This window comes from Cavia porcellus, unplaced genomic scaffold (genome assembly GCF_034190915.1).
Source record: "Cavia porcellus strain 051 isolate PalLab524CR breed Dunkin Hartley unplaced genomic scaffold, mCavPor4.1 scaffold_6, whole genome shotgun sequence".
Lineage (NCBI taxonomy): Eukaryota > Metazoa > Chordata > Mammalia > Rodentia > Caviidae > Cavia > Cavia porcellus.
This window is the reverse complement of record NW_026947489.1, coordinates 22,547,226-22,572,854: the sequence shown is the minus strand read 5'-3', so window position 1 is coordinate 22,572,854 and position 25,629 is coordinate 22,547,226. Positions and strand designations below refer to the sequence as shown.

At 39.1% G+C, this 25,629-nt stretch overlaps 1 protein-coding gene across 1 annotated transcript in view; it reads left to right on the top strand.

Annotated features, from left to right (window-relative positions):
• Iqgap1 (IQ motif containing GTPase activating protein 1) overlaps positions 1 to 25,629 on the top strand; it is a 92,882-nt gene that overhangs the window by 25,543 nt on the left and 41,710 nt on the right. The window contains exons 3-11 of the mRNA XM_003475752.5: positions 4,607 to 4,763; positions 7,026 to 7,103; positions 10,137 to 10,213; positions 16,608 to 16,675; positions 18,686 to 18,799; positions 19,334 to 19,512; positions 20,464 to 20,548; positions 23,718 to 23,881; positions 24,616 to 24,700. Of these exons, the coding sequence (XP_003475800.3) occupies positions 4,607 to 4,763; positions 7,026 to 7,103; positions 10,137 to 10,213; positions 16,608 to 16,675; positions 18,686 to 18,799; positions 19,334 to 19,512; positions 20,464 to 20,548; positions 23,718 to 23,881; positions 24,616 to 24,700 (1,007 nt within the window). The remainder of the gene's footprint in view (positions 1 to 4,606; positions 4,764 to 7,025; positions 7,104 to 10,136; positions 10,214 to 16,607; positions 16,676 to 18,685; positions 18,800 to 19,333; positions 19,513 to 20,463; positions 20,549 to 23,717; positions 23,882 to 24,615; positions 24,701 to 25,629) is intronic.

Below are 25,629 nucleotides of genomic sequence, written 5' to 3'. Positions count from 1 at the left end.
CTTATAGTGGCACAGTTTGTAATAGCCAAATCTTGGAAACGGCTCATAAGCCCATCAACTGATGAATGGATAAAGGAAAAAAAAATTATATTATATATATATATATAATATATATATATTATATATATATTATATATATAATATAATTTTTTTTTAATTCAGTAAAGCACTACTCAACCATAAAGATAAGGTTGAGACATTTCTAGGTAAATGGTTTGCACCTTGAGACCAAGTTTAAATATTGATGGTTTGCTGGGTGTGGTGGCTCATGTCTGTAATCCCAGCACTTAGGAGGCTGAGGCTGGAGGATCCTTGGGAGTTCGAGACTAGCCTGGGCTACAAAGTGCGCTCAAGGCCAACCTGAACTGCATAGTGAGACCCTGTCTCAAAAAGACAAAAAAAAAAAAAAAATTGATGGATTCTCTAGTGTGAGAAACCGAAAGTGTAAATAAGGACCAACATACATAATAGATAATGGAAATGGGAAGAAAATGTTCAGATGAGATGGGAAATGAGAGGGAAGAGGAAAAGAAAGTAAGGGGCAAGAAAAAAAGAATAAAAGAAAAAAATAGCAATAGAGCTTTTGTAAATAGAAAAGCGGCTGAAGGAAGGGGAAGAAAGTGGGGGGAAAGCAAGATATAGTCATATATAGATACAAACTCCCTATGATGAATGTTATTCTGTATATCTAAAATGTACCAGTAAAATGGAAAAAAGTCTTGAAGATACTCCTTGCAGTATTTAATGATTGAAAATACCTATACATGGGGCTGGGGATTTAGCTCAGCGGCATAAGCACCTGCCTTGCAAGCAAGCAGGCGGTCGTGAGTTCGGTCCCTGGTACCGATAAAAAGGAAAAAGACAAAAAAAAAAAAAAAAAAAAAAAGAAAATACCTATACATGACCAACAAAAGTGATTAAACATTTAGTAGAATTTTTATGATTTAAGTCTTTATAAACTATATAAAAACATGGAAAATATTAATGCAAATTTGAAAGATGCTCAGTAATCTTTAATAAATGTATAGATAGGTATGTTTGTTTGCTTTAAGACAGAGTCTCACTACATAGTTGAGGCTGGCCTTGAACTAACTGCATAGCCCAGATACCTGAAACTCACCAAGATCCTTCTGCCTTAGCCTTCGGAATACTGGGATTACAGATGTGTGTCATCATGCTTGGCTGAATGTGTATTAAATTTAAAAATGTGTATGAATATGTATTAAATTTTTTTTTTATCAATACCGGGGATCGAACTCACGACCGCCTGCTTGCAAGGCAGGTGCTTATGCTACTGAGCTAAATCTCCAGCCCCTGAATATGTATTAAATTTAAAAATAAAACCAAAGAGATTTGCCTCAGAAGTCTATTAGGCTCATGGCTCTTGTACTTTGTGATTCTGTGGTTTAGTGGCAGAAGAATTACAGGGAGGGACCGAAAGGGGATGTATTATGTTTTGGAATTAAAGTAGAAGCTAAAGTTCTGCAAATATTAAAAATTCTAGTTGAGGGGCTGGGGGATATAGCTCAGCGGCCTGTCTGATGAGGTCATCACTTTGATCCCCAGTACCAAAAAACCCTTTACTTTTTCAAAACATTTGCAAATGATGCTGCCTTGTGGAGCAGCTGAGACTTTAGGGTGTGGTACAGGCAGCTCCTGGATTTTGCTTCTTGGTTTACCCTAGCTTTCTCCACTTAGCCCTTTTCCACATCACAGCTAGTGTCCCTACCTCAGTCTGATGGTTGGGTGATGTGTGATGTATTGTACCCCGGGACTTCTATGTTTACTCATTAATCCAAGCTGTATTATAGACTGAGAAGGCAAAGGTAAGAGTTGATGGGAGGTGGCGCCATGAGCCCTGGAGGACCTAACCAGCCCCACTAGTATTGGGTCTGGTGCGAAGGAAGATGCCTACTGTGCTCTTCATTCAACCTGCCCTTCATATTCATGTCACTTTAAGAAGAAAATAAGTAATTTTTTCTTTGTACTGTTACGTGTTAGAGGGCTGTTTTTGGCTTAGGCTGTAATTGTTAGTTTGTTCCTGTTAATGAGAACCCAAGTTAGATTGTCCCCTGAGAGCTGGAGTTGCCAGCAGTTTGCCAAAATGATTTTATCCATATCCTTTTTAGCAGTAAAATATTGGGAAGAAAATTATATGCTGTGTTTTCTTGGGCTATAGTTCTTTTCCACACGACAGCTGCCTTTCTTTTTTACATGGTCTTCCTAGTCTTTGGTCTCTAGTAGAGGACAGCTTGGATTTTATAGCTATTGCAAATAGGTGTCTAATTTAGTTACCTTGACAACTCTTCTAGAAAATGCACTTGTTCCATTTTACTCTTTCTTACAGTTTATATCCTACTGCTTGAAAGAACAGCCAGAAGAGTTGCTTATCATGGAGTATAGCAAATTCTCTGCTCTTTATCCAATCTTTACTTCATTATCTACTATGTAGCTGCTCTAAAAGTAGAGTAGATGTGCTGCAAATGACTGTTCTGTAGAATTGGAGAAAAATACAGAAATTGTTGCTTTTTTTTTTTAAGATTCTGAGTAATAGTTTCAATTTGAAAAGGTAGAATTAGTATGATATATTCTGAATTATAAAAATAATTATAAAAGTATGATAAATTCATACTTTATAGCTTAGCAGTTTTATTAGTATAAAGAGTATATAAAAGGATATAAATGGGATCATAAACACACTTATACTATTTGGCCTTTGTATTGGTTTGTTAGTGTTTTATACATTTTCATGGACAGTTGTGTGTATGTGACCTTCACATGTTTCTTGTAGTTGTATTGCAGTTTAACTGCAATTCAATACTATGGGTGGGTGTGGCCCATGTGCTGGTCCCAGCTATTTGGGAGTCTGAGGCTGGAGGGTAACTTCAGCCCAGGCGATGTGGCAAGACTCTGTCTGTCTCTGTCTCTGTCTCTGTCTCTGTCTCTGTCTCTGTCTCTTTCTCTTTTGTATCTTTGAAACAGGGTCTTACTAGGTAGTTTAGGCTGGCCTTGGGCTTACTTTGTAGCCCAATGGGTCTTGAACTTTTAATGATCCTCTTGCCTCCCTAATGCTGGGATTATAGGAGTGTTACACCATGAACATTGTAAATATTTCATATCTGTGCAATAGTAAATTTAATTTTTATTTTAATCTGCTGTATCTTGAACTTTCTGCATTAGGCTTTCAAAAGTGGTCAGGCCAGGTGACAACTAATGTTTCAGAAATTTTTTTCCACAATGGTGAAGAATGTGAGGATATCAGCCCTGTAGAATCTGAGTATAATAATTTTAAACAGAGGTTTTTAATCTGGATTTGTAAGGTCAACAAAATCTGTAAAATTTAAGCATATGAATATTTTTCTGGGGAATCATTTGTAGCTTTCCCCAGATATTCAAAAGATAATGTGTACCCAGGCATGGTGGTGCACACTTGTGAATCCCAGCACTCTGTTGAGGCCGGAGGATCACGATGGTCCTGGGTTGAGTCCCCAGTAGTGGAGTAAAGTGAGTGTTCCATGGCTCAAAGAGTAGTTGAAATCCTTGTGTTAAAGGAATTTTAACTACCTTTGTTTCTGTTGCTAGCAAATACATGCAACTGAGCTTTCATGTTTTCATTTATTTCCTTGAAATCTCATGAGAGGTATTCAGTGAGAAAATAGCTTTTTCTTTTCCCTGCCTCCAAAAAACATTTAAGAATTTATTATCTTCTCTCTGCCTAGATTCATTCCTTTTTTTAAAAACTTTTTATTTTAAAGGGAATAAAATAATGAGAACAATATTGAATTAGAAAAAGAAGAAAGTAGGAAATCCCCATTAGTTACTAAATTGCATATTGTTATCATCTAAATAGATGCGCGGATTATGGGGTTTAGGCCTGCAAAGTCAGTAGTGTTAAGTTGCTTTTTTGCTTTAGCTGCTATCTCCTCAGCCTGTGTTCCTTTGAATTAGCTGGTTGTTGGGGGGGGGGGGGCTCTTCTCTCCTCGCCCTTGCACCTGGCTGGCTCACAAGAGGGTGCAGCTTGCTCTAGATTCATTTTTTACTGCTTGATTGTGTTTTGCAGCCCAAAGAAAATCATAAAACCTGGGGACCAGGAGCACAGTTAGGAGGCACAGTGCCTGCTTAGCCTGAGTTCTATTTCTGGTACAAAAAAAAAAGGGAAAAAAATCATAAAACCTGAATCTAGAAATTCATTGTGGACTCTGAATTCTGGAAATGGAAAGAAATTGGAAAAACATTAGCAACAAACGTAGCCTTTGAACAGCTGGGATAGTGGCTTCAGTTACAGATGGTTTTTCTTGGGACTCCGTAGGAACAACGCCAGGGCTCCAGGAAAGTCTGAGGCTGCTAGGGGAGTGAGGACATAGGCAGCCAGCTGACTGCTGCTGCAGCAGAGGAAAGGAGGGCAGAGAGGGTGGCATCTGTGCAAGGCATTGTCTACACTGCCTCTGAGATCTGAACCAGCCAGGGCGTGGCTATGTGTGGAAATCCATTGTAAAAGAGCATTGCTATGCTTAATGTAAATTTCTGCAGGGAGAATAGGATTTAAAGTAACTAAGGAAGAGTTCTGACCTTCCCTGTTTTTTCCTTCCTTCTCTGTTTGTGCAGGTGGATGGAAGCCTGCCTGGGGGAAGACCTGCCACCAACTACGGAGCTGGAGGAGGGGCTTAGAAATGGAGTCTACCTGGCCAAATTAGGAAACTTTTTCTCTCCTAAAGTGGTGTCCCTGAAAAAAATCTATGATCGAGAGCAGACCAGATACAGGGTGAGTCCTTCTTTTCTGTAAACTTGAAAAAGAAGCTTAGCATATGCTTTATTCTGTTTGAGAGCTATTGAGAAAAACAGGCAGGGTGTGTTAGACAAACAAAGTACAGCTTTCCAAATGCCTGTCAGAATGGATAGAGTAGTCCAAAGGCCAGATCTAGCAGTACAAGAATGTTAGCTGTCTATATTTCTGGTACAATTCTCTTTTGGTGCTGGATGCTGAACCCAGGGCCTCATAAATACCAGTTAGGTCTCTTATCACTGAGCTACCCTCTAAGTAGTAAGTAGCTCAGTAGACTGAGTTCCCAGTCAAATTCTTATGAAAAGGGTGTGTATCTAGTAATTTTCATAGTCCTAGACAAATTTTTTCATTCTTAGAAAGTAGAGGAAGTAACTAGGGGAATTAATACTTTAAGTGTGATTTTAAAGAAGGACCGAGACTTGTTTGTGAATAGCAGCTTTAGGAAAGTGTCTCCTTACAATATTAGATTCAAAGGAAAAATGGAAAAATGACCTTAATTTCAAAAAATTGAAGCAAGTGATTCCTGTGACTCAGAGTCCTAAATAAGACTATTTAAGGGCTAGGGGTTTAGCTCAGTGACGTAAACATCTGTCTGGGCAAGTACAAGGTCATGAGTTCGATCCCTAGTACCAACAAAACAAAAAAACAAAAAACCCACAAGACTATTGAGGTTGAGCTGTTAACAAGGACTGAATTCCGTCGGGTACAGTGTTCCTTAAGGAACCTTACCTATTAGTGCTTATTTGAAAGAAGTATAAAAGGTAGTATCACCATGAGTGAACATAAAAATGGTTAATGGACAGGACTGGACCAAATGTGACAATGACCTAGGACTTCAGACAGCTTGAAAAGAGGTTTTTAAACCTTGTTTAAATTCAGGTTGGAACAAATAATGTGTAGATTCTCAATTAAAATTAATATCCTAAGCAGAAACTTTTCTTAAGAAGTAAAGCCTAGGGCTGGTGGCTCAGTGGTAGGGCACATGTTTAGTTAGCATCCAGCAGGCCTGGCTATTGTTTATAAAAACAAATAGCAGCAGCAAAACTCAGGAAGACTTAATAAGGCTTACAGAATAAGTAAGAACTTATTCTGAGAAGGACTTTGGAGCTGTTCTGTACACAGAATACCAAGATAGAGAGTAGAGTACAGCAGTAGAGCTATACATATGCATACATACATACATACATACATTTTAAAGTCCTATCTCTGTATCCTCTTTTTTTTTTTTTTTTTGGTGCCAGTGATCGAACTTATGACCTCATGCTTACCGGGCAAGCACTTGTTCTGCTGAGCTAAATCCCCAGCCCTCTATCTCTGTTTTCTTGGGAGTAGTTATTGCTTAAAAAAAAAAAAAAAAAAAAAAAAAGACATAGAGGCTGAAGATATGGCTTATTGGTGAAGTAGTACTGTTTTTAGCTCTGCCAAAAAAAAAAAAAAAAAAGGCATAGAAGTTTAGAAGAGGGTACCTTCTTTCTTTCACATTACAGGACATTGAACTCAGGTACTTGCATTGAGCTACATCTCCATGCCCTCTTTCCTTTTTTTTGAGACATGGTCTCACTAAGTTGCTCAGGCTGGACTTAAATTTGCGGTCCTCTCATACTTTGACCTCTCAAAATGCTAGAATTACGGGCCTGTGCCACAATACCTGCCTTACAGTGGGTTATTTTATTTTATTTTTTTAATGTGTCTTTTTTTTTTTTTTTTTTTTTTTTTTTGTCTTTTTTGTTTTTATCGGTACCGGGGATCGAACTCACGACTGCCTGCTTGTAAGGCAGGTGCTTATGCCGCTGAGCTAAACCTCCAGCCCCACAGTGGGTTATTTTTGATATGTGCTATGAAAGTCCCGATTCATGTTTTATAGTATGTGTTAAGTCTTTATCTGTTCAGGTACCACACTCATGGCCTTGTGTACATTATCTCAATCTTTACAACAAACACAAAAAGTAGGTGCTGTACAAGGGGAATCTCATACTGAAAGGCTGAGGTGACTTGTCCAGTGTCACTTGTAGATGACCAAGCTATGGATAATACAACTCTAAAAACCATCTTTTGTCAAGCACAGTGTGCATGGGAAGGTTCTCCAGGTGGCTTTTAGGGAGAGGAGCTGAGTTGTGGTTTCTTGGTATTCGAATATGAGCACAATGACCTTAACATAGAGGGGACATTGTGAGCTCTCTCGAGAAGAGCTTTTGTTCATTACTTGCCAATGCTGCCTGATGGTCTCTTTATTTTTTCTAGGCAACTGGCCTCCACTTCAGACACACTGATAATGTGATTCAGTGGTTGAATGCTATGGATGACATAGGATTACCTAAGGTAACTTACCTGATAGTCCTAGTTCTGTTTGAGAATAACAGTTCTCATTCTCTCTATAGGAGATTTCCCAGAATCTTTGGCTAGTTTTCTTTTTTTCTGTTTGACTTAGGAAAAAGTTTTTTTTATGTTCCTCATACCTGTTTTGCTTCACCCTAGAGAAAATCCCTATGATGGTGTTTACTTTTACTATGTAAATTGTAGATTTACATTAAAATGTGTTTTCTTAGAATTCACATTCTCTGGTAGCCTGAGCAGTTAAAAAGAAAAAAAAAAAGAATTCACATTCTCTAAAGCTCACCATTTGAAAGTGTATAGTTAGTGGTGTTTACTTATTCACAGAATTGTTGCAGAAAAATATGATAGCAGGAAATATTTTCTGGCTTCAGAGTAACCAAATTTGTAGAGTATAAAGGGTCACTGTATATATTACACTGTAGAAAAGATAAAATGACATTACTTCCTGTATCTGATACAGGAAGCAGGCATCTTCTGAGTGTTTAGCTTAGGTGTTTATTTAGTGGTGCTGTTAGTGAAATCACCATCTCCAGCTACCCAGCAGCTATCCAGAAGGCTGTGCTGTACTGTCACTCTTAATGGCTTGGTTAACATTCTTTTCTTTCTTTCAAAAGTTTGTCTTTGACAGGGGAATTCCCTTCTAGGAATTTATCCTCCCAAAAGTAATCAGAAAGGCATATACATATATGTACATACAAACATACACATAAACACATGCAGAGATTTTCTAGCAGTGCCAATGGAAGAAAAATACTGGTAACAAACTTCCTGTTCTTCCACTGGGGGTACAACTTAAGCTAAAGCCAGTGAAACACTAGTGCCATTAAAAAGGGGTCATCAAATGTTATCTTTGATGTATTAGCTAAGGGTGGGAGGATCAGGTTAAGGTTATAAAGGTTTGACCAAGATGAACCCATGCTTTTCATGTAAAAATAGAGTGAGCATTCTTGGGGAAAATCTGTAAGGAGATACTTTTCTCATTTCTGTGTGATGGGATTAAGGTGGTTTTATTTTCTTTATTTTTTTTTATACTTTTCTGTAGTGTTGGAATTTTTGCGACAGAAGGAAAGGAAAAGAAGTGAGGTGTGCAGTATCAGAAAGTAACTAAAACCACTTGGAAATTTGGTATTTACTGTACTGCTGAGTTTGTTTTCACGTATATACATATATGTTGAACTGGATTAAATCCAGAGTTGAGTGTTTGCAAAAGACTAGATTTTACCCTCTTTATTTTTTCCCCTTTCCCTGAGCAAAGTGCTAAAGTTCTTTTCTTTGCCATGTTTGAAAATTAGACCCCTTTTCTCTAAAGCGTGGTACCATGCCATCATTAGCACAGTCGTCCACACTAAAACCTTGTTGACTTCTTGGACTCCTAATGCAGTTCCCAAAATCTACAAGTGTTTGAAATATCCTTTCTGATCCACTCACTGTTTCAACAGCTTCCCCATCTGCCTCCCTAGCTCTGGTCTCTTCATCATTCAGTGTACGCCACATCCTGTCTCCTGTCAGATCTTCCTGGAGTTCTGTTTTTGTTAACTTTTATTTTTTTGTCTTTTTCATTTTTCTCCATACCAGGGATCGAACTCACAACTGCCTGCTTGCAAGGCAGGTGCTTATGCCACTGAGCTAAATCCCCAGCCCCTGGAGTTCTGTTTTAATCTTAGCTTCAGAGCTGGAATACTTCTTCGTATCGTGTTTCCCAAGTTCAGACTCATCAGACTTGATGCTCAGAATAATACAATTCCATCCTACCTACATTTTAGAGTTTCTTGGTGCGAAAAAGGAGCAGAATGTAAGAAAAAGTAGAATTATTCCAGGGACATGGAGAGGAGTCCATAACCGACAGCAGTCTGGGTTTTCCTCTACCAAGGCTATGGGGATTGGGGTACATGTAACCTTTGACCAGGTATGGTGCTTAGGGTGGGTATTGATGCAGGAGGAGCAGATTGGAATTTTTTCGGATGCACTGGGAAAGGAAAAAGGAAGTTGTAATAGCAGAAGGAGGACGTGACCTCAGGGTAAACATCCCCAATTTGGCCTTCCACCGCCATAATGTCCTGTAATTTATTGTAGAGCAAAACTCTTTCACTACACAACCATATTTTCCCATCAGTTTCTATAATATACTGTGTACATTTTAGAAAGTAATAGTCTAACTTTATCAGCTGCTGTGGTCATGCCTGCTTTCGTCTTGCGGTTCCCTCAGGGGAGAGATCTTTTTCTCCTACTCGACACATTCATTTCTTCAGCTGAAGACCTCACAGTCTGTCCTCCCATATAGATCTTGTCACTGTCTAGTTTTTCAGGTTGGTTCATTCAGTGTTTTTCCCCCTATCTACTATTACTCTTTCTTTCTCAAAATCACAGTGGGTTTTCTATATTGAGAAATGTAGAAATTCTACCTTGAAACAAATGTGTCCTGAATAATTTGGATAAGGGACAGTGTTCCTGTGCTTTATTCTGCTTGCTAATCAGCAAGTAACCAAGGAGAAGTACTTACCTTACACCTTCACAAATAGTTTTCTATTCCAGCTGTTTCCTTTGTGTATTTCCCACTTTCCCCTTAACATTTTATATTTATATTTCCTTTTCCATTGTCTGAATGCAGCAGCTTATAAAATGAAAGCCTGTGTTGCATGTTGAGATGTAAATCTAAGCACATAAGATAAAAAATGGACTGCGGTCCTTTCAAGCCGCAGATACTTGTAGTGTTGAAACCAGTCTAGAATTTGGGTTCCATTTGCCTGTATGTAGATCTGAAATAGGTAAATCACTTCTATATATCTAGTGAAGTTCAGTGGAATCAAGTGGAAAGTTTGCAGATAGTACTTCTCATGCGTACTGTAGCATGTTGTTTCTTGTGCTTACAATTATGTGTACATTCATCCAAATGAAGTTGTTGAATGCCAGCAGTGTTGGTTAACTGCCCATAGCTCATTTATATTATTGATGATTGGTGAATGATCAAATGACAGCAACGTATCAGTAACTTACTCGACTACTTTTATTTTTCCCTAGATTTTTTACCCAGAAACCACAGATATCTATGATCGGAAGAACATGCCACGATGTATATACTGTATCCATGCACTCAGGTAATTAGAGTTTTCCTGATAAAATAAGCAGTTTGAGAATGATGTCTCAGTTGAGTCTGTATCCTTTTGTACATGATGTAAGAATAAACATTTTTAAAAATTAACTTCAGGACTTTAAGATCGGATACTAGTATCTTCACAAAATGGTAAGAAACAGCTGTGTTTTTGTAGGGAGTAGAAAGAAGGGATCTGTTTATTACCATAGTAACAGATAATTTTGTTCTGAAAATATAATTTTTTATTATTTGTCTAGTGTCTCTGTAAACTCTGCATTTCACTTGGAATATGTTCTCTTTTATGTAGTTGTCTATTTTTGTTGTTGTGCTTGTACTTTTTGTTTTTAAGACAGGGTCCTATTATGTAATCTAGGCTGCCCTTGAACTCATTATGTAGCCCAGGCTGGCCTCGAACTCGTGACGATCCTCCTATCATAGCTTCCCGAGTGCTGGGTTTACAGGTGTGCAGCACCACTCCTGGCTTTCTTTGCCCTTATTAAGCCATTTGTACATTGTTTTGGGGTTTATGAGACGGAGTCTTATTATGTTTTCCAGGCTGGCCTTGAATTGTGCCTCAGCCTCCCCGTTGCTGGGATTATAAATATGTACCATCATGCCTGGCTACTCTTCAAATAGTTTGTATACCAACACAAATATGGTAACAGGAAGTAAAACAAAATATTTTTTTTTCAAAATTTTCTGGTGAATTTGGAAGATGACTTAATTTTAGGTCTTAAAATCAACAGGATACTAAATTGAAAGGAAAAGATGATATGCCAGAGGAAGGGCGGGTTAGGAAGGGGGTAGATACTCACTGTATGCTGCAGTAGTGTGGGATAGTAATGTGGCATTTAGTGAATGGACTTGATGACCATAGGACAAAAGGAGAAGATGACTGGGCTGGAGATACAGTTCAGTGGCACAGTGCCTGCTTAGCAAGCCTGAGATCCTGAGTTCAATCTCCGGTACCAAAACCAAACCAAACCAAACAAAAAACTAGCAAAGAGGAGATGATAGGGAGTAGGACATGAATCTGTTTCTTTGCTCAGACTTCTCTTTTTATGTTGCATCTTATGTATATACTTCATAAATGTTAACCACATGACTGGTGGATGGGTAAGGTTAATCCAGAAGAAGATTGTTGTTTCTCGTTTCTTTTCTCTGTCTGTTACTGCTGGGGATTGGTGCCAGGACCTCGTGCATGCAGAGCACCTGCTGCATTACTGCAGCAGCCCCCAGCCCTCGTAAGGCACATGCCGAGTCCTTGGTATAGCTGGAACTGGCGTGAAACACAGGAGAGAATGGATGTCATTGAGGACGAGGGGAGCGCCGGGGTGAGAATGTAGCAGCTTCAGACCCATGTATCTGAGCCAAGGCAAAATTGAGTGGCAGCTACACTGGTTATGTGAAATTAGCATGTACCAAAGCAAAGCCAGCAGGATTCCTCTGCTAGTCCTGGAGCCGGGTCCCAAGTCCTCCATTCTCTGAAAAGCAGAGGCAGATAAACCAGGCCTTTCTGATGACAGAGTCAGAATGCTGGCTTGGGGGAGTCAGTGTTGTTTTCTGTCTCCTCAGCATGTGGAATCTCTCTAGGAAATTTGCCCAGGGCAGAGCAGCGCATGTCCTGCCTCTCCCTGGTGGTGGTCCTGAGGGGCGGGTGATGGGCTGGACAGTTGTGGGAAGGGTAGGCGACTGTCAGGGCTTGCTTCATCCAGAAGACCCAGCAGCACTCAGGGAACTTCCCAGGTCCTTTTTCTGTAGTTGGGGAAGTGCTGTCGCTTTTCTCCCTTGTTGTCAATCATTTTGAAGTCTTGCCTGACATCATCCTGGTCATTGTATTCAGTCAGACTGTTAAATGTGCCGTTCTCCAGTAATCTGCATGTATTCATATAATTTCATTTCCTCTGATGCTTTACTACTTCTGAAAATTGATTTTGGGATCAAATGGACCTATAATACCTTATCTTTTTTTTTTTTTACCCTATTTTTGAAAATTGAGTTTAAATATGAGCTCATTTATTTGCAAAATCTGATAGGTGGTTATTTAGAATATTGATCTGTTTTGTATGATTATTTGTATTTTTGTCTGCTGAAAAGTGTTAGGTTAGGGATTCTGCCTCAGGTGTGGTGGGGCTCTTTTGTAAAATACTGTATATACTGTAGAACCTTCTTTGTAGCTGAGAAATTCTGCATTGGAACTTGTGTGGCCCAAAGAATGTAGAGACTTATGTACCTATACTGGATTATTATTATTATTATTTTTTTTTTTTTTGTCTTTTTCGTTTTTATCGGTACCAGGAATTGAACTCACGACTGCCTGCTTGCAAGGCAGGCACTTATGCTGCTGAGCTAAATCCTCAGCCCCCCTATACTGGATTTTGTGTGCTGATCAACAGCTGTGTGTGTAAGTTTTTATTAATAATCTTTGAACTTCATTTAGTGACATCTGTAGTATGCTGCATTCAGCAAGGATATGGAATCCAAATAGGCTAACCTAGTCTCCTGCGTCCCATTGCTACAGGGTGTGGCTTAGGAAAAAGGAGAGGGCAGCAAGCCTAAGCTCAATCACAGGCTCCTGTGTTACAGGTGCCTAACAGCTTTATGCCTGAGAAAGCACCAGCCCAGTTCATTAAGTGACGTTTACTGTTAGGATTTCAGAGTTGCAAATTTGAACCTAAGTTCTTTTTATTCAGAGAAAGAGGATTCGAGTGGCTATTGTAATTCTATTCACAGCTCCAGTATCATGTTAAACAGCTAATAACTACCTACAAATAAGAGAAGGTGCCCTTGCTTTACTTTTTGTATTGATGCTGGTACCTGTGTACCATTATTACCATCGAAACAAAGAGGAATTCACACTTTGTAGAACTGAAAAAGTGATACACTTAAGCTTTCTTAAAATATGGCAGCCACTTTTTTGGTTTCATAATGGGAATAAAAGAAGAAGATATTCCTTGAGAAAAGTACTCTTACGTAGGGCATATTGGAAGGAAAAATGTATAAGGGAGCATATTACATGTGTAGAAAGTTTTTTTTAGCAATTTTGCTTTAAAAAAATTGTTTTTGAGCTTGGCATGGTGGTACATTCCTTAATCCTAGCACTTGGGAGGCTGAGGCAGGAGGATTGTTGCAAGTTTGAGACCAGCCTGGGCTACAGAGTAAGCCCAAGGTGAACCTGAACTGCATAGGGAGACCCTGTCTCAAAAAGACCAAAAAAGAAAAATTGTTTTTATAGATTTATTAGTTTGTAGGGGTTTTTTTGGTTGTTTGGTTTTGTACGAGAGTCAAACTCAGGGCCTCGTGCTTGCCAGGCAGATGCTATGCCACTGAGTTTCATCCCCGGCCCTTTTCTTAGATTTATAATTTTCTGAGAAGTATCTTTATACAGTTCTGTCCTGAATGTTTTACCTTAAAAGCATACGTATGTATGTGTATGGTTTATACTTATATTCTCTAAGGAAGTTGTTAGCGGCTGTGAATGTATAAACTCTTGTTGTGTTTTCAGAATACTTAGTGTGTTTATTTTGAATTGTACGTTTGGATTTATTATGTATAGATTACATTCTGATCTATTCAGTAAATCCAATATGCATGTATATTGTATTCCGATGACACCAAGATTGTAGATTATTTGCAAAAACTGAACTAGTCTATAAGCTTTTTGATTTGCTTCAGATTTTTAAAAAATTTTTTATTGTTATGCTGCATGTCATGTCACTGTACTAAAGTATCTTGCTCAGGTCAGTGTATAGTATCCTTTTTACTTTCATTAGTGCATGTTTGCGGTATGTAACAATTACATTCATTGTAGGAATTGCTGTATCTACATAATGGGTTTCAACTCCCCTCTTTTCCCCATTCTTTCATCCCTTTTTATTTTTCCAGCATCAGGTTTGTTTATAAGACCTCAAAAAGTTAATCTTTTTTCTTTTTTTCTCTTTTTTGAGACAGGGTCTTGCTATACAGTTCAGGCTGGCCTTGAACTTGTACTGCTACTCCTGCCTCAGCCTCCTGAGTGTGGGATTTACAGGCATGTGTTTCCATTTCTGGCCCTTATAAAGTAATTGTCACATACAGATTGAAAACCAGATTAATAGGCTAAGGAACATTTAAAACATTTAAGATGGGTACATTGTCTCTACTGGATTATAATATCTTTTTTTTCCTTTCTCTTTTCCCTTGTCTTTCAGCATATATATGCAAAGTTCATATAAGAGAAGCCATGTAATATTTAAACTTGTGTGTCTGAGTTCACTTAACATTATGCTCTCAAGATGCACCCATTTTCCTACAAATGATGCACATTTATTCTTTTTTATGGCAGAGTAGTACACTATTGTGTATAATGACCACATTTTCTTTATCTGTTCATCTATTGATGGACATATAGGCTGCTTTCAAGATTAGCTATTAGGAATTGCATTGCTAGAAACACGGGCATGCATACATCACTGTGGTATGAGGTCTTTAACTCTTGTGGGAAGAAACCTTTAAGGGAAAGTGCTGGGTCAAATGGAATTTCTACTTGTAGTTTTTTTTGTATATTCTGCATACCAATTTCCATAGTGGTTGTAATTAGTTTTCAGTCCCATCAACAATGGAGATGACTTGCTTTCTCTTTGAAGCCTTGTCAGCATTTATTATTGGTTGAGTTCGTGATGGCAGCCATTCTTTCTGAAGATAGAATCTCAGTGTTGTTTTAATTTGCATTTCTCGAGTGGCCAGTGGTGTGGAACTCTTTTTAATATATTGATCGTCTTTATTTCTTTATCTGAGAAGTGTCTATTTCAGATCCCTATGTTTTAATTGAGTCTTTAAATTTGGGAGGTCTGAATTTTTGAGTTCTTTATATATTGTAGTTATTAGTCCTTTGAGGATAGCTAGTAAAAATTTTTCCCCGTTCTATAGGTTGTCTTTTTATGATTGGTTGGCTCATTTGCTGTAAAGAAGCTTTTGAATTTGATAGGATCCCATTTGTTGATTCTTTATATTTCATGTGTAGCCAGGATTTTGTTCAGAAACTCTTTGTCTATACCTTGATCTTTAAAAGTTTTACCTATTTTGTCTTCTAGCAGATTGTTTCTGTTCTAACATTTAGATTTTTAATCCATTTTAATTTTAGGTTAGTGCATGGTGAAAGATGCTAATTCAACCTTTAGCATGTGGATAGCAAGTTTTTCCAACACTTTATTAAAGATGCTACCTTTCCTCCAGCAAATGGATTTGGCCCTGTAATGTACTCCTCTGATGTCTTCCAATTTATTGCTTCTGATCTTCTTGAGCTTTAGAATTCACTCAATTTGATATAGGTTTTATGTAAAATAATAATATATGGTAGGCCCTAGTTAGACATTGGTGTGTGAGACTTGTTTGTGGGGTATTGGTACTTGAATCTAGAGTTTTTGCACTGAGCTACATCCTCAGCCCTTTATAAAATTTTTAGATTTTGAGACAGGGTATTGCCAAGTCACTAAATTGCCTAGGTTGGGCTCAAACTTACAATGTTCCTGCCTCAGTTTCCAGAGTGCTGGGATTACCAGTATGCACCACCATCTCTAGTTTGTATGAAACTTTTATTGTCCCTGGTTTCATGGGCATTAGAGGTCAGTATTTTTCTTTACTGATGTAAAGACTAAAGGTACAAAATATGCACTTTAAAACTCTTGAATTGCCTGTATTAAACTTTACATCAGTAATACGAATTCACTTTGAGTAGGATTTGCTGTCTGGGCCTGGTGGTATTTGCCTATCATCCCAGCACTTGGGGGAGAGAGGCAGAAAGTTTGAGTCCATCCTGGGTAACTTAGTGACCACCTCAAAATAAAAAATAAAGGGTTGGGGATATAGCTTAGTAAGGCAGCCATTGGTTCAATCTCTAGTACCCCCCTCAAAAAAGAGAGAAAGAGAAAGGATTGCTATCTGAATCATTTTTTGAGTGTCTGAAAAATATTTTTTTACCTACAACTTACCACAAGAGAGTAAATAAAAGTGAAGAGGACCAGGGATATAGATCGGTGGTGCAGTGCCTCCCTGGCAAACACAAGATCCCAAGTTTGATTCCTGGTACCAAAAAAAAGCGAAGAGACTTACTAATAGTAATTATATTAACATCTAATTATACAGTTAATTAGTTCCAGGACTAAGGATTAAGTTTGCATCTCCTGATTTCCATCTGGTGCTCGTTCTTTACATTCTGTGATTTTTATAGGATTGTTTTGTTATATAAAACTAAAAACCCACCCTGAGTTGTAAAGTGTTTTAACCACAGAAGAGACTATTGTAGGAAGTCTCTTTGTTCATAACGTTTTTATTCTTTAGCGGATTTTCTCCTTTTAATCTAGGAGCAACAGCTCAGTGCAGCTGTGTGGCCTAACTCTTCTGCATATTGTGTCTTCTAGTTTGTACCTGTTCAAACTAGGTCTGGCTCCTCAGATTCAAGACCTGTATGGAAAGGTTGACTTCACAGGTAAGGAAATGTTTTGATTTTTGTGGAAACAGCTTGGAAAGTTGACAGTAGCAATTTTAAAGAACCAGGGCTTTAGAAATACTCTGGTAAGAAAAATAAAGGGGATATAAATAACTTGCTTTTCCTAATATGGTGCAAAAATACTAAACTTAGAATTCAGGCTCTGGTCTCTTATTTGTGACATGGGCATAACTGCAGAAACTCAGTTTTCTTTAGAGTAGTATTAACATACAACATAAAACATAGTAGTATTTGCATAAAACATTAAATGTTTGTGTGATGAAAAAAATATGTCTCTCCCTTTCCCTTCTAGCTAGTACCTATTAAGGGCAGTCAAAGGCAAGTGAGGTGTGATGGAGGACAATTTAGTAATTTTAAACTGGTTGTGATGGTGCATGCCTGTAATCCCTGCACTTGGGAAACTGAGGCAGGAGGAGCCCCATGAGTTTGAGGCCAACCTGGGCTATGATATGAGTTCAAGGACGGCTTGAAATACACAGTGAGAGCCCTGTTCAGGGGAAAAAAAAAAAAAAAGTAATTTTAACTTTTGTTTTTGTTCTTGTTTGTTGAGACAGGATCTTTATGCAGTTCAGGCTGACCTTGAGCTCACTTTGTAGCTCAGGCTGGTTTCAAACTTGCAACAATCCTCCTGCCTCAGTCTCCTGAGTGCTGGGATTATAGGCATGAGCCACCATGTCTGACTAGTAATTTTAACTTTTTTAAGCTTCTTTGGCTGGCTGGGTGTTTCTGTATGTGCAAGTCTGTTTTTTTTTTTTTACTCTGACAGCATAAAAGGGTGCTTTTAAACTTGGTAAGGAAAGGAGGTTTATTTAGCTCGTAGTTTTGGGGCCTGAAAGTCCAAGTTGACACCATTGGTTTGACCTCTGGAGAAAAACTGTCATTTGACATCCTGACACAGATATGTCACAGATGTGTCATTTGAGCACATCTGTGAATAAGAAATCACATTGCAAGGCAGGAGCCAGCGGTGGGTGCAGCCAGTCTTGGTTTTCTTATAAGCAGCTCTCTGTCTCTGGGAACTTGGGGTCCTGAGGACCTCCCTTAATCCTGTCTGCCAACAGTGTCTCTAGGGATCTGAGGACCTCCCATCAGGTCCTGCCTCTGACAGGTCCCAGGCCTCTCGTAAAAGCATCACACAAGCCACATCCAGGTCTAATGTGTTGTTGTCAGGTGCCTGAAGAGGTTTGGGAAGAAAGGGCAGTGCTTTAATATGGCTAGGGAAAAGACAGATTCAGGTTTTTCCGCTGGTGATTATTCTGCCTAGGAGGTTAAAAAAAAAAAAAAAATTAGTAATAAAGCTTTTAAGATTTTTTTTTCTTTTCTTTCTTTCTTTTTTTTTTTTTTTTTTGAGACAGGCTCTTGCTGTATATTGTAGGCAGCCTTGAAGTCACAATGTAGTCTGGGCTGGCCCCAAACTCATAGGGAGATCCTCCCACCTCAGCTTCCTGAGTGCTGGGATTATGGCATGTGCCATTATGCCCAGTTAGTGTGTATCTATGGTAGTTTTCCTTCTAGGGAAGTTATTCATCACACTTGGGGCAAACCCAACCTTTGGAATATTGTTTTGTTTATCATTTGGCTTTCTGCCTTAGAATTAGGATTGCTGAATAGTAGTAGTGATTTGCATTGAAAAGGTTGAGATAACTGATGCACTTTCTGAGCTGCTTTTAAAGCTTCCATTTATTTTATTTCATTTATTTATTTTTTGATACCCCAGAATCCCAACTCATGACTTCATGCATGCCAGGTAGGCACCATGCCACTGAACTATATCCCTGCTCCATAGTGCCTTTATAGCTGTGTGCAGGGTCCTGCTAATAGTAGTGGTGATTGCACATAGCAGGTACTGTGCTATGTGCCTTCACACATTATTCATTAAACTGTGGCAACAACTTTTAAGAGGTTGGATGCTATTTTAAAGTTCAGGAATCTGTTTATTTCTCCGAGCTATGGAAAGGTGCATAACTGTGTCTTCATTCTTTCCCGTAGAGGAAGAAATCAACAACATGAAAATTGAGCTGGAAAAATATGGGATCCAGATGCCTGCCTTCAGCAAGATTGGGGGCATCCTGGCCAATGAACTCTCTGTGGATGAAGCTGCATGTAAGGAGAGAGACATTTTCTGGGTTCAAATGGGATTGTTGATACCATTTTTAGTAATTGTGACTGTGGTGGTAGTCTTGGACATTAGGAATTCCAGAGAGGTTAAATCTATAGTTGTAATTGTAAACACTGTTACAGTCTTCTGTGCTATTGTTACTTGGAAATGAATTACTGATTTACTAGGAAAGTGTTTAAAAAGTGGGTTCTACATTTCAGTGCCTGTGCAGTTTTTCCTTCATATGGTATTTAATAGGCAGTAAAGGGTGAACATTTTCATAGCAAATGTTTCTTGTAAAGTTCTCTTAGGATTGTTTCTCTGTGTAACTGCAAATTCAGCATGGGTGACAGGCTTTGTGTATCATAAAGAGGAGACCAGGTTTGAAGATCTAGATTGTCGTTCCTTTGGCTTCAGTTATTTTTCTGTCCTTGAAAAGGAGCCTTTCTCTATAATAGGAGGGTGCAATATTGTTCTATATATGTCATGTACACTGTTTAGTAATCTTGCTGTTCTGTGCTTTGTTTTTTTGTTTTTAGTACATGCTGCTGTTATTGCTATTAATGAAGCTATTGACCATAGAATTCCAGCTGACACATTTACAGCTTTGAAAAACCCCAACGCCATGCTTGTAAATCTTGAAGAGTCCCTGGCTTCCACTTACCAGGATATCCTTTACCAGGCCAAACAGGACAAAATGACAAATGCTAAAAACAGGGTAAAAATGAAATATTTCTTCTTTCTAATTAAATTATATTCTTTCATAATTTGTTGCTGCTACTTTAAAAATCAGTTTACGGAAGTACTATTTACATACAGTAATGTCACCTGCTTTACACCACCCCAAAGAGCCCCCTGACAACTTCTCCCTTCCCTGCCCTGACCCCAACTCCAGGCAACTATAGTTTGTTTTCTGTCACTACATTTTACCTTCTCTGGATTTTCATACAAATGGAATTACAGTCTTTGGGTATTAAGACTAGTTTGACCTCTGTTTTCTTCTTGAATTTTGTGTAATGATGTTTTGGAATGTGGCCATTAAAAATTGACAGTCCCTGGAGCTCCAGTGGCACAGTTGGTTAGTGTGCTGTACTTATAAAAATTGACAGTGTCCTTTTGAAAGAGGGTTTCCAAATATTTGCTTGGTCTTTCTGTCCCAGTTTCTCTGGGATGAAGTATTTCTTTTACTGTCATTTAAGGTAGGTGAGAGATTAATGAGTCTAACTTGGAAAAAAGCTAGAAGCTAAGAATCTCATTTTAGACTCCAAACTTGTTCATCCCTTGTTTTAAGTTATTCCCTTGAATTAGTGATTGCAGTGTCTCTATTATTTGGAAACTGTCCAGATGACAAAATGAAGGCAACTCTGTTCTCAGAGTATTCTTTCCCTCTCTTATCATAGAGCAGAAATTTCACCCCTGAGGATAGGTGCCACATTGGCTACAGGCAGGTTGCTGTGGTCAGGCCTCTGCCTGCAGCTCCAGCAACAGGCGCCATTGCCTACTTCTCATGTGTTTAGTGAGAATCAGGAAGTGTTCTGTGTGGGCTTTACAGGTTCTAAGCCGAGTCACACACATTGAGTGGTGTTGGGGTGGGGGAGAAGTGTGGATGTATGTCTGTGTGTTCATAGAGGACTGAGCTGCTAATTTAGTTACACTGTTTACTTCTCAGACAGAAAACTCTGAGAGAGAAAGAGATGTTTATGAAGAGCTGCTCACTCAAGCTGAAATTCAAGGCAATATAAACAAAGTGAACAGTAAGTATGCTCCTGCATACCTAGGGGACATTGTAGAATAATGTGAAGGCTGAGCTACTTTGGAGTAAGAACATGGCTTAATTTAGTGATTTTAGGTGCTAATGGATTTGTTCAGGGTCTCTGAGGTTTACAGTGCTCTCTGCCTGTTGCCACTGTCCTTGTCCTCAAGCAGGCCCTGGGCTTGCATCTACATCTGCAGCTCCCCAGCTGGCCTTTTTGGTCACAGATTCACTCCTTCACCATGTTACAAAGTTCTAAAAAAATGTATTTTCCTTGTTTTTTAATGATACTGTAGATTGAACATAGGTGCAATCCACCACCAAACTGTAACACCAGCCTTTTTAATTTTATTTTTAATTTTTAAACAGGGTCTCACTGAGTTGCTCATAGTAGCCTATAGGACTTGAGATCCTCCTGCTTCGGTTGCCAAGTAGCTGGAATTACAGCCATGTGGCACCATGCCCAACACATTTTCCAGTTTTTAAAGCAACATATTTTTTTTCTCTTAAAGCTGTCCAGAATATATATATGAACAAAAAATAAAGACCCTATTGTTTAGAAATACCCTTTACTAACATTTTTATGCATGCTCTTCAAAGTATTTAAACAAAAATGAAATTATAGTTTCTATGTTGATTTTTTTTTTTTTTTTTTTTTTTTTTGGTCTTTTTGTTTTTTTGTTTTTATCAGTACCAGGGATTGAACTCATGACTGCCTGCTTGCAAGGCAGGCGCTTATGCCGCTGAGCTAAATCCCCAGGCCCTCTATGTTGATTTTTGTGAAAATATGTTACATACTTTTGAGGCATTAACTTCTGAGAAGTGTCTTTTGATTTTGTCGTGTCTCTGCCAAATTATCTGCATTAGCTAGCTCCCTGTCAGATTGAACCCAGGGCCTTGCACATGCTGGGTCAGTGTTCTAGTATTAAGCTTTTTCATTTCAAGGAAAGGTCTTGCTGAGTTACCCATACTGGCCTCATGCTTGATCCTCTTGCTTTACCCTCTCAAGTAGCTAGGATTATAGGCATGTACCATCACTTCTAGCTGCACAATATTTCATGCATGCACCTTTTTAGGGCCTAATTTATCTAATTTTCTCAAATTCATTTGCTTTATTTCATGATTTGTGTCTGTGAAGCAGTCCTGACATGGGATTTGATCTCTTATCGTCTTTCAGTGCAGGGGTTTGATCCAGAGACCTTCATGTGCTAAGCACAGGCTCTATTGCTGAGCTACTATAGGCCTTGTCCTCTTATTAATAGCAGTGTGACACTGGGTGCCTGTGATAAAGCTATTATACAGATATTGCTTGGTATTTAGTTAAGTACTCAGTAAACTGTAGTATTATCACTTTGTTAATCATGTAATCTGCCTACCACAGTGCCATCATGGCTGTCTGTCATCTAATCCAAACCATACCCATCAATCAAGATCTTGTTCAGTTCTCTGTTCAGTGCCATTCCCAGCTCAGAGTACTGTGTGTGTCTTTCAAATTGCCAGCAGCATTTGCAGTCAGCCACACAGCTTTGCACTTAGTCAGGAATTATCTTGTATTGCTTGCTCTTTGTTTCTCAGTTTTCTAGACTCCGGACATTAGGTATTACTTATTCTGCTTTTGAAATCTATGTAATTTCTAGCATAGAAATAGACTCTTTAAAGGAACTACAAAGTTTGATGTCTACAAGTTAGGCCAGGCTTGATTGTGTCTTGGTCAAGATAATAATTGCTCATTGTTTGTTTGAAGGTCCTGATTTCTCATTTTAATCAATAATATTCTTTATAACTAGACAGCATTTACAAAGATTTTATCAACTCCATCTGAAAATAATCATAAAGATACCTTCCTAATGGGTTGACTTTTTAAAGATAGAATCTTAGGGCTGGGGATTTAGCTCAGCAGCATAAGCACCTGCCTTGCAAGTGCATGGTCGTGAGTTTGATCCCCGGTACTGATTAAAAAAATAAAGACAGACTCTTGCTATGGAGTTCCCACTCTCAGATATTATATTACAGAAAATGTATGAACTCTGGTTCATTGACTAGAAATACTGATTAAAGGGAGAACACTGCTTCTTCCGCTCTGTGTGGGGTGAGTCACCCAGGACATCTGTATAACAAATGGATTTAAAATGATGGTATGTAGGAAATGGTTGACAGCACTCAGGCTGTGTATGAGGACCTTGCCACGAGAAAGTGGAGTTGGAGGTATTCAGTTGAACTCTTAGATAGGAGTTTTAAGAAGTCTTTGAGCCAGGCACAATGGTGCATAACTGTGATTCCAGCTATCTTTAGGAGGCTGCAGCACAAGATTCATAAGTTCAAGATCATTTTGATCAACTTAGTAAGACCTTGTCTCAGAAATAAAAATGGCTGAGATGTGGCTCCGTGATAGAGTGCTTGACTGTCCAGGGGCGGGGGCAGGGAAGGCTTACAGATGGGTTCTGTCTCCAACACTGCCTAAAGAAAAGTCTTTGTAACAGTCTTTGTAATAGATGTAGTAGTAACTTACCATGGAAGATACTTCCTTCTGTCTAGGAGTCTGTAAGCTTAATCTGGACAACTGGCTTGTGATTTTAGAGGGAATTTAGGCATGGTATCAGTCTGGATTGTGACACTTTTCTTTTGATACCAGAAATTGAACTCACGGCCTTATGCTTGCCAGGCTTATGCCACTGAGCTAAATCCCCGGCCTTGGATTAGTGACTCATACTGGTGCCCTAATTGGTGCTCAGTTGTCGACCTCTGGAACCTTTTAGGTAGATGTGGGGTATGCCCTAGGAATCTGTGTGGAATCTGATGAGCAGCCTGGTTGACAACTCTTAGACTTGATGATTTTAAAGTTCTCTAATCCTAAAATTTTATGCTTCTGAGATACTGTAGGATAAAGATTTTCCTAGTTATACCAAGCATGGAAATAGACACTTGTAGTCCCAGCACTGAGGTGGCAGAGGTAGGAGGATCTCAAGTTCTAGACTAGCCTGTACTACATAAGGAGTTGTATGCTACTGTGAACCGCCCAGTGAGTCCCTATCTCAAAAAACCAAAAAGAAAAAAAAGTTATCTAAATTAAAATTTCTGAACCTGAGGTTGCTTGCTTTGGGGAAGGAAAAGTATGCTAGGCCTATTGTTCTAAGGTCAGTTTTTTAAAGCTTTTGCTTTTTTCTCCTCAGTACTTTCTGCACTAGCAAATGTTGACCTGGCTTTAGTTCAGGGAGCCACGCTGGCCTTGTTGAAGGCCCTGCAGTCCCCAGCCCTGGGTCTCCGAGGGCTGCAGCAACAGAATGGTGACTGGTACCTCAAGCAGCTCCTGAGTGACAAGCAGCAAAAGCAGCAGGTGACAGTACACTGGGTTGGACCTTCACATCTTTGTATACATGCACTGGAGTCCCCTGCTAGTTAAAGATACGGACCTGGCCTTTCTTACTCTGCATAATCTTCTTCTGTCCTATTAATTAATTTTTAAAACAGCCTCAGGTAAAGCATACATTATCTTTAGCTGCTTTTGCTTTTAGAGCTGTGACTTCTCTTTTAAATAAATAATACAGGTCCCTTCACCCCCAAGCTAAACCCCTCTTCATTTCAGTTACCCATCTCTCTCCCTGAGAAAAAGCCTTTGAAGAGAAACGTGAATTATTTTTACATTCTTACTTTAAGAATTTCCACTGTAAAACACTTTTGGCCACATTGGAAAAGTACTTACTGGCAGCAGGGGTGGATTGTGTGGGATTGTACTTTGTGAGAGTTTCTTTTAAGCACAATTTGTCTAAATAAGGGCAAATGTATGTTTCTAGGTCCCAGCATATGTTAGTCAGAGCTAGCAGCATTAATGTGCTAGCAATTCTCTGAACATTTTGGTGGTTTAGACATAATATTTTTGAAAATGTACTGATGTCTGGAAAGTTACTCTTGTGGCCCTGGTTTGGTCAGGGCTTCTAGTTATAGCAGGGCAGCTTCCTTGGCTGTGCCTAGAGGAGAGCTCTCTGCCCAATTTCCACCCCTAGTGACTGTTGTGAGGCTCTGGGCAGAGGCACAAGTCCTTTTTTCTTAACTGGTCTTTGCTTTTCTCAGAGTGGTCAGCTTGAACCCTTGCAAAAAGAGGAGCTGCAGGCCGGAGTAGACGATGCCAACAGTGCTGCCCAGCAGTATCAGAGAAGTAAGTTTTCTTGGTGAGACACACAGGAAGAAGGGAAGCTGGCTTTGTTTCTTTGAAGGGCTGAGGTCAACATCTGTTGTCCCTTGTTCCCTGCTGCCAACCTGTAGCCATAGTAAACTGTCAGGTAGCTTTGGTGGCAGTAGGGTTCTACTTTAGAAGAGGACTAGAGCCAGGTGTGGTGATGAAAGCCTATAATTCCAGCACTTGAGAAGCAGAGGCAGGAGGATTGCCAGGAGTTCAAGGCCAAGCTGGGCTATATTTTGAGTCCCAGGCAGCTTGAACTACATAGTGAGACCCTGTCTCAAAAGAGAACTAGTATCAGTGCCAATTTCTTTTGACTAATAAGCACTTCCTGGTTGGTTAGGGAAGTATCTGGAGGAGGTGACACTTACTGGAGTTGATAAGATTTGCATTGTGAAAGGAGAAAGAAGAATATTATGTGGGACATAAAGGGAAAAAGATACGGCAACAGAAGGTTGTGTAGATGGTAAAAGATGCACATAAGGGGCTGTGGTTAGAATAAAATTCTTTTTACAAGGCAAGAAAATCTTTGTTGCCACAGAAAGCAAGTTTACTCATCCTACCCCATCAATAGCTTTAGGAGTCACAAAAATGCAGACCTCACACCACAAAGTGTAAGAGACTGTAGGAGATGGGCCTTAGGACTGTACTGGCCATAATATTGAGGTAACCAAGGGGCTGGGGATTTAGCTCAGCGGCATAAGCGCCTGCCTTGTAAGCAGGCAGTCGTGAGTTCGATCCCTGGTACCGATAAAAAGGAAAAAGACAAAAAAAAAAAAAATATTGAGGTAACCAGTTCACCTTGTTAGTGAAAACATTTCTAACAAGGAAAAAAACTGATTAGTTCCAACATTCAAGAATCAAGTTTTGGGAGGTGTTTTGGGCTGAAGAGTATCACGTGAGTACTG